Here is a 14,905-nt window from a genome sequence, read left to right as displayed (position 1 = left end):
AAATATGAAAAGTTAAAAAAGAAAAATTGAGAAAGAATACACAGATATCAGAATATAGGAAAAAAAATCAAGAAGAAGAACCCTAAAATTAGAGGAAATGATGAATTTGATGATGAATTGATGACAAAACTCTGAAAAAAGTTCCACAAAAGAAAGAGAAGATGATAAAAATCCGAACGAAACATCACCAATTTCATCTACTATTTTTCGCCATTTTAGGAATTGATCTAAGCTCGCAGAGGAGTAAAGAGAGAAGTAGAGATGCAAATCTTTTCTGCCATTGATGGAGGAGAGAGAAAAAAAAAATGGAAGGGTTAAGCGACTGACATTGATGACTGCCATCTTTTCTGCCATTGATGGACAAATTCGCTGGGTTGATCTTTAGAGGAGAGAGAGTGGGGTGGAGTTTGATGAGTGAGAGGGAGTGTTAGAGTGGGAGAGAGGGAATTGAGATATAAATCGTACGATCAAAATCAACGCTCCAGATCTTCTGTTTTCAGTTTTCATTTTAATGGGTGTTTTCACAAGATCTTATTCCTATATTATATTATATATATTATATATATATATATATATATATATTATATATATATATATATATATATATATTATATATATATATATATATATATATATATATATATATATGTGTCATTTAACTCGCTTAGCAGGTTAAATTTTGATCGATGCTCGTTCTTGTATATACGTACTTCAAATGTTGGACTCATTTTAAATATTAACTAGCGCTAGTGGAAAAATAAAGAAGGGTTGCGCTAAAAAAGGCCCTTAGAGCTACGCTTTTTCACAGCAGACCTTCACTTTTTAAGTAGGGCTGCGCTTTTCAAACGCAGCCCTTCACAACTAAGGGTTGCGCTTTTACCTAAAAAGCGCAACCTTCCTACCAAAAAAAAAAAATTGACATTTTTTTACTCATATATTAATCTCACATTTTCTGAATTTTAACATATTATCAAGGTGCATTAAAATATGTGAGTTTCATGATCAGACTCTTAAGGTTGAAAGATGGTTTAAATCAGAAGCAAACAACGATAAGTGAGTCAAGACCTACAAGAGAGAGATATCTTCTGTAGATCACCAAAAAGATAAACTATCCGAACTAAAAACTAAAACAGAACATTTGCATTAAACAGAACATAATTGCAGAACGAAAATGAAAAAAAAGGAACAAAAACTAAAACTAAAATACAGAAGAAATATGATATTATTGCATCTAAACTAAAAAACGAAATGAAATTAAATAAACTAAAAAACAAAAAAGTATAATGAAATCAGATCTGGAACTAAAAACCAAAACCCTAATTAGAAAAATGACGAACCCATTTTCGCTAATGAAGGTAAACCTAATCGAGATCGAGCGAAGAAAATAGAGAGAAGGAAAATAAAAAAACGAACGAAAATTGAAAAACAAGGGACGAGAATGAACAAAAAAAAATGAACGAAAATGAAAAAAAAGAATGAAAATGAACAGAAATGAACGAAAAACAGCAAGAACGAAAATGAACAAAAATAAAAAACGAACAGAAATACAAAAGAGAAAAATTATAAATCTGAAATTACATTAATTAATAAAAAACGCAACCCTTCTGTTACGTAGGGCTGCGCTTTTTAAAAAAACGCAGCCCTACAATAAAGAAGGGCTGCGTTTTGAACAAAGCGCAGCCCTTCCTGCGCAACCCTTCTTTTTTTTCCCCTAGTGTAGTATCTGGGTTCGGACGTTGTCCCGGATTGGTGTTGTGTTTTCAAACTTGATATGTATTTTTTCCATTTCCATTAAAATATATTAAGAAAACTCAACATTTAAAATGTACAAATATAATAATGTGGACGCTTAAAGCATGATTAAAAGTTCGTCGAGATGGTAATTATGTCGTATATAATAGCAAGAGGTCATGGGCGACTTGGTGGATAAATATCAGAATGCCTTCGTCCAAGGAAGGCAGATGACGGATAACTGCCTCATCTCACACGAAATTATCAATTGGGTCCGTAAAAAGAAGAAAGGGAGTAGCTTTGCAGGTATCCTCAAGGTTGATCTAAGTAAGGCCTATGATAGAATTAGATGGGATTTTGTTGAAGTCATGCTAAAAAGGATGAAATTCCCTGATTCCTGGGTCACTTGGCTTATGCAATGCATTACAACAGTTTCTTACTCTATCTTGGTTAATGGAGAGCCCACCGAGTCGTTCCTCCCTTCAGTTGGCCTTCGTCAAGGGGATCCCTTATCTTCCTACATTTTCATTCTGTGTATGGAAGTCCTCTCCAAAAATCTCTCGAAACTCCAGGAAACCAAAGAACTTCAAGGTCTCAAAATAGTAAGAAAAGCCCCTCAAATCTCACACTTATTTTTTGCGGACGACGCATTATTCTTTTTCAGAGCAATTCCGAAAAATTGTTGGGTCATCAAAAATATTCTAGCAAACTTTTGTGAGAAATCCGGGGAGATGATAAACTTTGACAAATCTCATGTCATTTTCAGTCCCAATACTCCCTTGAAATTCAGAAAGATCATGAGAAAACCTCTAGGGGTAACTGAGAAAGAAAAAATAGGCTCTTATCTAGGGTGCCCCATGGAAGTTGATGGGAGAACCACTTCAGTTTTTAATACTTTACTTTCTAAAGTGGGGGAAAAAATTTCGTCTTGGAAGTTCTCTAACTTATCCCCATCAGGAAGATTAATTTTGGTTAACACCATCTTAATCTCCTTAGCCTCCAATATTCTCTCCACCTACTTGATCCCTCAAAAAACCACCCAGAAAATCACTTCGATGCTCCTCAGATTCTGGTGGGGATCCTCAATGGACAAAACCCCAATCTATTGGAGGAAGAGATCCTTGCTAGAAAAACATAAGTCTCAAGGGGGTCTCAGCTTCAGGAACATCTCTCACGCAAACAAAGCTCACTTGTTCAACCAAGCCTGGCGCATTCACAAAAACAAGGATTCTCTAATCCATCAGCTTTATGTTGCTAAATATAAGAAGGATCCTATTCAGCTTGCCATTGATAACGAGGGCCCTAAGAACTGCTCCTATGCTTTCAGAAGCCTCCTAGGAGCCAGTAGGAGCTGTAAGGATGGTCTGTACAAAAAAATTGGAAACGGGAAGTCGATTAGATTAGCGACTGATAAATGGCATCCGACAAAACTTTTTGTCCCTCGAGAAGTGCGAAGCTCCGACTCAAATTTAGCACCTACCTGGGCTTCCGATCTAATGAATCAAAACAAATCTTGGAAACCCTCTATCATTTGGAATCAGTACTCCAAGGAAGATGCAAAAGAAATTTTCGCTACTCATATCCCAAAGGCAGACACAGACGACGAAATAACTTGGAGTCACACAAAATCAGGGATCTACACAGTCAAGTCAGGGTACTGGTTCCTAAGCGGAGAAAATCAACAACAGCACAATAACTCAACCTTCTGGAAACGCTTCTGAAAAACGGATTATTTTCCGAAGTGGAAACACTTCTTATGGAGAATTTTCAACAATGCATTACCAACGGCAGACAATCTCATCAGAAGAAAAATATCCGGAATTAACCCAACTTGCTGCCTTTGCAAATTACAAGACGAAACTCTAGCTCACATGCTTCGAGACTGCCAAATTACCCAAAGAATTTGGAGCGGGTCGCTTGGTATTGTGGCGGGAAATGGGACGCACTTGAAAATTCAGGAGTGGATAAAGAACTTCCTCAATCTTTTCAAGAAAAGAAAGAGGGAAGACGGCTTAATAATGGAGACAGAGTTCATAGCAACTTTATGGGCGATTTGGGTACATCGAAATGAAGTCATTTTCAGAGGGATTCTTCCAAATCCTGATCGAATTATGATGATTGGGAAAGATCACTCCGTCAGGTTGAATACCACGAGGGAGAGGCAGATTCGACATCTAGCCAATTCATTACAAGAGGAAATCACAGACTCCAGCAATAAGCAATTTCCAGAATGGACAGTAGGAGATAGAAATATCCCAAATGTTCAAACTCTGGTTGTCGATGGTGCTTGGAAGAAGAGCGCGAGAACAAACCATTGGCAAGCAGCAGTAGCTTGGAAGAATGTGAATAATGACCCGAACGAGGAAGCCGCGGTGAAGATTTTCGCAAATTCAGCAGAACAAGCAGAAGCGTACGCTATTCTGAAAGCTCTAACGGATATGGAGTGGCGCAGCTCAGGTCTGAGAATTAAGACGGATAATATAGAAGTGATTAGAGCTTTGAACAACAAAAATCTCTCCAACAAGAACATTGATAACATTATCAAAGACATCAAAAAAATAGCGAATAGTTACACCTTCATATCTTGTATTAAAGTAGGTAGAGAGGAGGTCAAGTTAGCTCATAAACTTGCTACTCAGGCAAGGAAAAGCTAACCTTTAACTTTTAGTTTGTTTTACCCTTTGTCAAAAAAAAAAAAAGAGACGCAGATATAACTTTTCAGAATTCTTAATTGGTCATCTTTATACCAATTTTTTTTGTCATAACTAAAATTAATCCTATAGTCAATGAACTTTCATGACCAAATTTCATAACCGAAAAAAAGAACATTCATGATGCAATATGTCATGAATGTTAACATTTCAAGAAATATTAGTTAGTCTCTATCATTAGATACCAAAACCCTTATGCATAAAAAAAAAAAATACCAAAACCCTTTCAATTGATACTCATATAAAATATTCCATAATATAAAAGTAGACCTAGTCACTAAATGTATTATACTAGCTACCAAAATAAATTATTCTAGTCACTATTAAACTAATTATGTTTTTAATATTGGGTTTCCATTGCTTAACTTTTATTTAAAAGTAGACGATCTTTTACAAGACAAACTTTAATGTTTATATCACAGATGCGAAAGGATGATGGCAACGGGTCGAACTTGGACTGGATTATGCATAATCCGACTCCGACCCTGTAAGAAGTCGGATTTTAAACCCGAGTCCAACTCCGACTCCGACCCTATAAGAAGCCGGATTTTAATCCCGAGTCCAACTCCGAATCGGACTCCGACCCGACTTAAAACCTAAACACTCGACTCCGAATCCGACCCAACTTTTTTTTTACCCATTTTTTTTAATAATAGAATAGTCTTCTATAATACAATAATCTAATCATTACAATTTATTATAATAATCATATGAAAATCTTATATAGTTAAATAATCTAAATATTACGATTATTTATAACAATCATTTCTTCAATGGGAAAATCATATATAATATAATTGGCTGAAGTCGAAGTCGGATTCGGATTATTTTATGAGATCCGACTCCGACCCTCTTCCGACTCGAAATCGGATTTTTTAAACAGAGTCGGAGTCGGATTACTTTTTTGTCAGAGTCGGCTTGGATTTTTTCCTTCGGATTGGAGCGGACTAGGGTCGGATGCGGATGGAATCGCCATCCCCTGATAAGAGTGTACCCAATCTACCCAACAATCTAATTTGAGATCTATTTAGGGCATGTTTGGCAAAACTAGCGGTTCTAGTAGCTGCTAGCGGTTGTAGTAGCGGTAACTGTTGGGGGTAGCTGCTAGCTGTCTACTAGTAGCTGTCAGTGGTCATCGGTTTAATTAGTTGTTTAATTAGTAGTGTTTGGCAAAAGTAGCTGTTGGAATTGTAAAAGATAAAAAAAAATTAGTTAATAATTCTACCTTATGCTAATATATAAGGTTTATTTGCTAGACCGCTACCTCTAAATCTCAATCGTTACTTGTAGTAACGTTCTACAACCGTTACTCATCATAATCTACTCCAACTGCCACCCGCTACTACAACCACTACCTTACCAAACACTCATCATTTTCTTAAGTAGCGTTTTAATCTTGTCCAACCGCTAACCGTTACTTCAAACGCCAGTACCAAACAGGGCCTTAATCTCTAGAGGGCTATAAAAATCACCCTTTCGTTAAGCATAAATCGCAGATACTGTTAGTAGGCACCGTAGCTTTTGCTGCACTCCTTTAAAACTACCTCAGTCGAATCACCCTGGTAGAGAGAGAGATTTTTTCTCGCTCTTCAATTTCATCTCAGAAAAAAAAAATTCACCCAAAATTTCGAACCCTAATTTTTCAAAACTTCATCTTCAAGCTTCGTTCTTATCTATATTCACTCATCAGGTAAACTAATTTATCTTTCTCTCTCTTTTTTTTTTGCCCTAATTTTCGTGGTCCATGTATTTTCATCGCAAAATTTACCTCCAATTTTAGTTCGTTGTTTTTGCAATTTAGTGAATTCATTGTTATTTTGCCTTTTTTATATATTTTTTGTTTGTTTTTTAACTTGTGTTAAAGCTAATTGAGAGGTGATAATTGGTAATTCGAAGGTAGAATTCGTATAAAGTTGACCTATAATTGGTTTGATTTTGATGAGAGTTGTAGGAGGAGGACAATTAACGTGGCGCAACTTTTGTTGGACTGAGAGGTCGAAAAATGATAATTCATGTAGTTTAGGCTAGAAAAAGACGAAATTATATGTTATACTATGTAGTATGTGATTATATATTTTGCTGATTGCATAAGAATGACAGGTAGAAAAGGTTTGTCGAATCGGAACTTTGGTATATAGGTAATCTAGGGGGATGAGTGGCTTGATATGGATGTGAATTTTGGATTATGGATTATTTGAGTGTTGTTGACCTTGTGTTGCAGGAGTTTAGTTGTTGCCTCTGTGTGGGGCTACTTGTGTAATGGCTTCTGTATCGAGTCAGCCGCAGTTCCGTTACACACAACCACCATCGAAGGTGCTTCATTTGAGAAACTTGCCGTGGGAGTGCACCGAGGAAGAGCTAATTGAATTGGGGAAGCCTTTTGGTAAAGTTGTCAATACAAAGTGCAATGTTGGGGCTAACAAGAATCAAGCGTTTATCGAATTTGTAAGTGACAATTATTTGTTATCTGACTAAAGAAAAACGAAAGTAAAGTAGTGTAGAAGGAAATTCAAAGAAAGTAATAGTGTAGTTATTGATAACAATAGATTTGACAAGGCCACAAGGGTTGTTAGTTGTTCAAATCTTATTGCTGAGGTGAAATATAGTAAACGGACTAATGCTTGTTTGCTTTTAGCTTTCTTCTCTGTAAGGTGGCATATGTCAATAAATCTGTCCTTTTCTTTTTACTGTAATGACGGGGTAAAATTAATTCTGATTACCTATGTGGAGCATGGTGGAAAAGGAAGGCCGCTTGAGATCCTTTCGCTTGCGATAAACAAAGGATCTTAATTTGGTGACTTCATTGTGCAAATGTAAAAAACTTTTACAGCTATGCTTAGTCTTTTGCATACTTCTCATTGTCTGCCATGCTAGATTAACTGGAACGTGGAATGGAGTTTTGATGTGCCCCATTTTAAATGTTAGATTTGGTTTCTGGACATTATTACTGATATTACTTTCATGTTTTCTTTAGGCGGACCTTAATCAAGCCATTGCCATGATATCCTACTATGCTTCATCATCAGAACCCGCTCAAATACGTGGAAAAACTGTTTACTTACAGTATTCAAACAGACAAGAAATTGTGAACAATAAGACCACTGCTGACACAGCAGGAAATGTGTTATTAGTGACAATTGAGGGTAATGAAGCTCGTCAAGTCAGCATTGAAGTTTTACACTTGGTAAGTCACATACAGGCTCCATGCTATGACATAATATTTTACAGATTGCAAGGATCCTTGGGGTTAGTTTTTCGGACTAGGCTATACTTGGTCATACTTAATCAACCTTTTTTTTGACTTGAATGTAAATGGATCAGCAGGCCCTTATCAAGGATATATCTTCGATGGCAGCTTAGTGCATCGGGAGAAAGAGCGCATGTGTGTTTGTCTCCTTTCTCCTTTCCCTAACGCTGCCTCTTTCTTCCCTACTTTTCTTCCTCTTCCTCTATTCCTACCATTCTTAAGAGTTATGAGTGCTTATTGTGCTGTATTGTACTGTATTGTACTTGTCCCTCCCCTCTCCTCATGTGCCTCCCCCTGCTTTTGTTATTTTGTTGTGTTTATGTAACAGTAATGCCTGACTTGTTAAATTTGTTTCTTAATTTGAGTACGGACTACTTGGAGGTTATTAACAAGGAGCATTAGTCCGGTTTATATATAACCAGCTGGAATTTATTTAATATTTTTTTAAAAAATTATATCTTCATGCAGACTTAGTCCCTTTTTTCCGTCCTGAAGTTTAAATATCGTAGCATTGTGGTTGAACGATTGTGACATTTTCTATTGACCTCATAGAATTCCAGGAGCATGAAGATTGATGGTTTCTGACTATGCATGATTCAATTTTCCTTGCATCTTGTGGGCTATCTACTTCTTTTTGTCACTAAAGATTTACTAGCATTTTAGGTAAGCAGCACAGCTGCTGGATCCTCTACGCCTCGGAGCACCTCTTGCTCGTTAAAAACCAAGACAACCAAGACCAAGTGCCCGGGTTAATGTTATATTGTTTCATTTCAATGAAGCCTTAGAGCCTAACTCAAAAGCAAATCTAAATAAATAGCTGAAGGAAATTTTCATGCTTCTCCTCATTTGAAACAACTCCCCAATATTAATTGCTCCAAGGCAAGGTGGATGTCTACGCAGCCTTATATACATCGAGAGGTATATGTCGATGCAGCCTTATACCTGCTATATAAAGACCTTTAAATCGGCATCATCCGATTTGATTGTATAACTTGAATATATTAGAGAGGTATATGTCTACGCAGCCTTATATACATCGAGAGGTATATGTCGATGCAGCCTTATACCTGCTATATGAAGACCTTTAAATCGGCATCATCCGATTTGATTGTATACCTTGAATATATTAGAACCTGGCGGACTTTTGTGGGAACTCAGAGATCTTGTTCACGACTTATTGGTGTTGTTTGGCTGTTAGTTCCTTGCATTTTGTAAAGGAAATTTGCAAAGCTGCTCTTTCAATGTTTCTACGCACATTAAATGTTTCTATGCACTTCAAATGTCTTCCTTTGCACTTTGCAGAAAGACCTTAAGTTGACATCTCACCCCAATTTCAAGACTGGTCTCCTACTTTAGCGGGGATTAATATTGAACAAGTCGTTGCTGAATTTATTGTCATGTTGGGGCCTTCCATATTATTGACTATATATTAATTTCTCCTCTGAGATGTGTGAATATATATGTAAACAACATATGGAGGAAGTGAGGAATGTTACTGCTTCGCTTCTAAAGAAGCTTCCTCATTGAGCAGGAAAGGATGCTCTTGATTCTTTACGCGACTAATTTGAAGTGTCGGTTGTTTAGTGAGCTTTTTTTGACCGTGTATCTTTAACTTCACTGACTCCACTATCTCGATGCAAATTTGTTTGTATTTGCATTTAAGCCATTAAATTTCTAGATTCAGTGATGATGGAACCTTTTGCTTTGTACTGAAGTGAGCTTTCTGGTTCGTGTTTCTGAAGATATATTGTTGGTGCAGGTATTTTCGGCATTTGGATTTGTGCATAAGATTACCACTTTCGAAAAGACAGCTGGTTTTCAGGCAAAATTCTGCTTCTTTAATCGTCCCGACTTCAATTTTTCCCCTCTATACTATTTTCCCCTTGTGGCTAATCATCCTTCTCACGGTGTCTTAGTGATATAAAGTCTTACCATGTTCTCTTTTTTTTTATTTGTAGGCATTGATTCAGTTTTCTGACACAGAAACTGCATCTTCTGCAAAGAATGCTCTTGATGGAAGAAGCATCCCCAGGTGATTTTGCATTTATTGTATGGCTTCAGGTGATGTCCACATTTAGTGGATCTTATCCTATACATGTCATCTTGTATGCGTATTTTGTCATCGGAAGGTTTATGGGTGGCTGATGGATGCATAGTGATTGATGGATTAATTTATCATCCGAGTTATTTACATTGTTATAGGGTCTAGGGTTTCCTTCTATGTGCTAATCTTTTTTAGTAACCCCAACAATAGGGTTTACATAATTGTTTAAGGTCATGGATGCAACAAAATTCTTTTACTGTGATCAGTATTGGATAAATTTATCTTTCGGGTTTTGTGGCTTATTTTTGTTGTTGAAATAGGTACCTACTTCCAGATCATGTGGGCCCCTGCACTCTCAGGATAACTTATTCTGCACATACTGATCTAAGTGTCAAATTTCAGAGCCACCGTAGCAGGTAATTTAGCTGGCAGTTACTGTGATATAAGCTCCTGACATATATTAGGCTTTTTACTTTTATCACTTCTATGTCATACATGGATTGGGATAGAGGGTATTAGAAGAAAATACACCGAAAATGGAGGTGGTAGCCCATTAGTAGATGGGACGAGATAGTGATTTTGTAAGCGAGGGAGGAGGGAATGGTTACCCTCATTTTGGGGTTATATATTTAATCGCCTTTTCCTTAGGTAATGTATTACCCCCGAAATGAGGTTAATAAGCCCTCCTTTTATTTCTTCCTTCTCACGTTATCTACCTCATCTCTTCTACAACCACCTAACTCATCTTCATTCTCATTTTCTCTCCATTATCCTCTTAATGCATAATCCTCAATCCAAGCATGTTCTTAGTATCTCTTCTGCAACTCATATCTATTATTGATCTGTTTTTTTTTTAGGGACTACACTAATCCGTACCTTCCGGTTGCCCCATCTGCTATAGATGCAACTGGTCAGGTAAGGACTACAATCTTGATCTTTTACCCAGAAAGTGGAGGTTGTTCCCTGGTCCCCCTCATGGAAATCTGTCATGCATCTATAAATTGTATCTCTGCTCATGTCCTGCGTCAGTCTTTTTATGGAGGGAGTAATCCTCAAAGTTATGACATAAGGTGTACCGTGTACATGCTGATAGTTAGAACAAGTGCTCATTTATAACCATTTTTGTGTATATATGTGTGTGTGCGCGCTTATGTACATGTATCTGTATTGAGCTACTTTGAGTATTGAGTATTGAAACACACACATGTACGAGCACGTGCTGACACAAGCTATTACAGGCAGATATGTGTAGTATATCCTAGATCATGGCGATCTGTACACTTCTTTGTGGCATTTTCTTGGGTTTGTTTCAGTTATCTGTTGTCCTTCCTATAATTAATTATTTTGATAAGCTGCTTTATTTCAAAAAAAAAAAAAAAAATTGCAGATAAGTGTGGGTGTAGATGGAAAAAAGTTGGAGCCTGAGAGTAATGTGCTACTGGCGTCAATTGAAAATATGCAGTATGCTGTCACATTAGATGTCCTGCAAACGGTTTGTCAATAATCCTGATTATTCATCATTTTGGCCGTTCTTGAAGCATGCTATTAATCGATGACTTTCTTTGCTAGGTCTTTTCTGCATTTGGCGTTGTGCAAAAGATTGCTATGTTCGACAAAAATGGAGGGCTGCAGGCTTTGATTCAGTATCCTGGTGAGTGCTGAACAGTGAACTTGGTGGTTTGTTTTCCAGTTTCTGTTTTTACTGTGAAAAGAAATGTTGAAAGATCTCAACTTTTCGAGAAGCCACTGAATAGAAGGTGATGATCTTGCTGATGCCTGTGTCCATAGCAATCTAAAAGGATATGCCTTAGTTGCTGATGAATTTCTCTGGAATAACAAGTTAAATATTTAAAATTGCTGGACACTGGGGAGAACAACATGGAATATAGAGCAGCCGTATAATATGCATGTGGTAAGGGGTGAAATTCCCTCCATTCTTTCCTTCCTCTCCTCTCTTTCTCCCTCTTTACCTTTTCCTCTTCTCTTCGTTTCTAACATTAGCCGTATAATTTGTATACCATCCCTGGGGTTCTTGATGACATCTCTTTGCCTGAGGCTTCCCTATGCTGTAGCAGTGTGCATGTTTCTCAAGAGCAGCTGCTAGTTATGCTCTGTGGTAGGGAGTACTCTCTCTCCCTCTCGCTCCCTCGCCATCTCATCTATTGCATTTCTATCTTTTATCTTTGAAAATATTTGACTGTTATGTTCTTTCCTGTACGAGTCTCTAATTCATTGCACCACATGTTTTTGTGGTTTCATTAGCATTAAATCTGTAAGATGGAAATAGAAACAAAGTAATACTCTTAAAAAGAGAGATATCTTTGGCAATTTTATGTTGTAGTTGTGGAGTTATCTATATAGCTAATATGCTGTAATTTAGCGTCATAAAGCTTGTTGGTCTTCTATATAGTGAAATTCACTACATGTTCGGTAGGCAGACATAATCGGAGGTAATAGTAATGAATTTGTAGGTAAATTGCTAATCAAAGCCGCATCGCAATGTCCAGGGTTATATTTGTCTATCCTTGAGTACCTCTTTTTTTCATGAATTTCATTACCGTCCACTACCATTTTAGAGGTGGTATTGAGTGTTAATGAGGTGGTATTGAGTGTTAATGGAACTTTGTGAAGACACTTGTTTGGGAGTGTCAGTTGACATGAATATTCCTTTACAAAATTAAATATAAATTTTATCACCACATCACTGCGATATATAACTTGCTCCCAAGTGGAGCCGCCTTTTAAATTTGGCTGCATTTTTCCCATCCTATGATAAAAAGCAGTAAATTCTTGTTATAGATTTCATTGTCGCTCTTAGAGTATCTTTCACTCTGGGGGGTTGTTTGAGGTTTATTTTAAAACATTAGATAGGTAATAAATGTTTCAGTAATTACTGTCATGTTCTGATGTAAAATGGATCAGAAATTTGTTGCCTTTTTTCTCTCTCTCTCTCTCTCTCTCTGGGGAGGGGGTTGGGGGATTGGCAAAACCAAATCAATATCGTCTTTGATTAGCCAAACTGGAGTCTGATTTGACAATTAAGGCAGGAAAATATGTCTGCTCTCAGTCTGTCCTAGTTGGTTGCGCAGTTTGTGTCCGATATGTGGACTTTGGGGATACACACAAGATACCATGGACATTTGAAAGATTGACTTTTTTTTAATGTTGTCCACCTGCAGATGTTCAGACAGCTGTTGTTGCAAAAGAAGCACTTGAAGGACATTGCATATATGATGGAGGGTTTTGCAAGCTCCACCTATCATATTCACGCCACACTGATTTAAGCATCAAGGTAATTTTGTAATTACGGTCTCTTTTGAATTGTGCAATTGCATTGTTATCTTGGTTGGTTTGTGACGGCAGAAAACGCCAATGAGGTTTCTCTTTGACTCTATGGTTGCCTGATTTTTAATATAGTCAAATAATGCTCTGAATTTTTTGAATGTGTGTAGCTTTGTGTGTGGTAAGAATTTTGTGTAGGAGGAGCAGATGCAATGGAGATTGTATGGAATTATGTTTACATTATTGTTTGTATGTCTAAACTATATAGTGTAGTTTTATAGTGTAGTATTAAATATGCTTTCATTGAGACTGCAAATTATTCATTTTCCTGTGGCTCGTTTCTTACTTCGTATTTCTCAGCGCTCTTTGAGACATACTGCAGAACACATCCTTTATAAGTAAATGGGTGAAGAGGCAAAAGGTGTGGACCAGAAAAAGAATAATTTCGCCATTTTTTGTCACGTGTTTAATGTTTAAATATCCCCGGAATGAATTATGAACCCAGGGTTTTACTCTCTTTATCTGGGTTGGTTTCGCTGTGTTTCTAGCCAATGTTTAGCCTTGGCTTATTGTTGCAGACTTGCGTATATATACCTTTTTTTTATGTTCTTTTCTTCCATCTAGAAGGCCTGATTTGTTGGGTCTTCATTATATGCATCATTATAATTTCTGGAATAGCTTTACTCCCTGAAGTTGGTGAGGGATGTACTTTTAACTTCTGTAACACATCCTGATGAATTTGATGCATGGACTTTTCTTGATATGTAAATAATGCTGCTTCTCGTGTCCAAACAGGTAAACAATGACAGAAGCAGGGACTACACAATTCCTATTCATGCCGTCATCCAACCATCCTCAATTCTCGGGCAACAGCCAACAGGGCCAATGCCAGGACCTGGCGCTCCCCCTCCTTATAATGGCGGACAATATCCCGGACCTCCTTCCTCAGGAGGCTGGGGAGCAGCACCTCAAGGTCCTCACCATATGCAGATGCCAATGCAAAATTACCAGTACATGCCACCTGGTGCAGCGCCTCCTGGTCCTCCTGGCACCATGCCACCAGGTTCTGCGCCACCAGGCTCAATGCAACCCGGATCAATGCATATGCAGAATCCAAATGGTTTGCCCCAGCCACCTGCAATGCACCCATACAGCCAATGACAGATGATTTGTCTCCAAGACTGACCTCACTTGGTTCCATTGAGGTTTTTGCCTTAACTGGGTTTGTGAATTTGGGAAAAAAGAGTTCCAACTTGCCCATCTCAATTCTTGATGTCAGTTAGAATCCGTATACTTAAAAAGTTTTGATTGTTTAGGCTGTGTACCAAATAACTACTGGGAATTTTAAGTTTCTTCTATATGCTGTTCTGGTATACGAAATCCTACATATTTTGTTTCCCACGTAAAATAACCAAATTTCTCAATTACGTTGAATGTTTTTCGGTTAAACCGACGTGGTTTTACCGACAAGGCCAGAAGGGTAAGGGTAGCATGTACAAATTTTTACCATTGAATCAAACTCTTATTGGTTTTATGGTGTGAAATGGCTTGTTATAAACTAAGTTTGTTGTTCGATTTGTGCTGAAAGAAATTGGAAAAGCAACTAGTGACTAATGATGATGATATACTTCCCTAACATATTTAACATGTTTGGATAAAACATAACATTGACTTTTGTGGAAAATAGTCTTTTGTAGTTAGCTATTGGAAAAAAACTCTGAAATAATTAGTTGTTTTGAAGGAAGCTTATCCTAATTCTTTCTAGCCTCATAGACAAGATAAATGCAATTTTCTTTCTATGCACCTTAATACATCTAATTTTTAAAAGATTACGGTGGCTGGTAATGAAAGTTGGATTTACTTTCATTTTGGCATTCTCAACTCTCAATC

At 37.2% G+C, this 14,905-nt stretch overlaps 1 protein-coding gene across 3 annotated transcripts; it reads left to right on the top strand.

Annotated features, from left to right (window-relative positions):
- The first annotated feature begins 5,936 nt into the window (after positions 1-5,936).
- On the top strand, positions 5,937-14,414 carry LOC104888289 (polypyrimidine tract-binding protein homolog 2). 3 transcript variants are annotated; one of them, XM_010673209.4, is made up of 11 exons: positions 5,937-6,132; positions 6,664-6,887; positions 7,417-7,626; positions 9,449-9,511; positions 9,648-9,721; positions 10,054-10,149; positions 10,591-10,648; positions 11,121-11,225; positions 11,303-11,384; positions 12,913-13,025; positions 13,811-14,414. In XM_010673209.4, exons 2-11 carry the CDS (start codon positions 6,702-6,704, stop codon positions 14,174-14,176), a joined length of 1,353 nt encoding a protein of 450 aa, XP_010671511.2. In that variant the 5' UTR covers positions 5,937-6,132; positions 6,664-6,701; the 3' UTR covers positions 14,177-14,414. The 3 variants fall into 3 exon arrangements, with proteins under 3 accessions (XP_010671511.2, XP_010671513.2, XP_010671512.2); XM_010673211.4 differs by lacking the exons at positions 5,937-6,132; positions 6,664-6,887 and adding an exon at positions 7,767-7,824 and having other exon boundaries at positions 7,453-7,626; XM_010673210.4 differs by lacking the exons at positions 5,937-6,132; positions 6,664-6,887 and adding an exon at positions 7,764-7,824 and having other exon boundaries at positions 7,453-7,626.
- Positions 14,415-14,905: the final 491 nt, after the last annotated feature.

The sequence above is a fragment of the Beta vulgaris genome, chromosome 3, assembly GCF_026745355.1.
Source record: "Beta vulgaris subsp. vulgaris cultivar EL10 chromosome 3, EL10.2, whole genome shotgun sequence".
NCBI classification, from domain to species: domain Eukaryota; kingdom Viridiplantae; phylum Streptophyta; class Magnoliopsida; order Caryophyllales; family Amaranthaceae; genus Beta; species Beta vulgaris.
This window is presented reverse-complemented; position numbering and strand designations above follow the sequence as displayed.

Coding starts and splice junctions, on each gene's coding strand:
- LOC104888289 (XM_010673209.4), top strand. CDS start 6,702: ATGGCTTCTGTATCGAGTCAGCCGCAGTTCCGTTACACACAACCACCA. Junction 7,627..9,448: donor GCATTGAAGTTTTACACTTG/GTAAGTCACATA, acceptor TTGTTGGTGCAG/GTATTTTCGGCATTTGGATT. Junction 11,226..11,302: donor CATTAGATGTCCTGCAAACG/GTTTGTCAATAA, acceptor TTTCTTTGCTAG/GTCTTTTCTGCATTTGGCGT.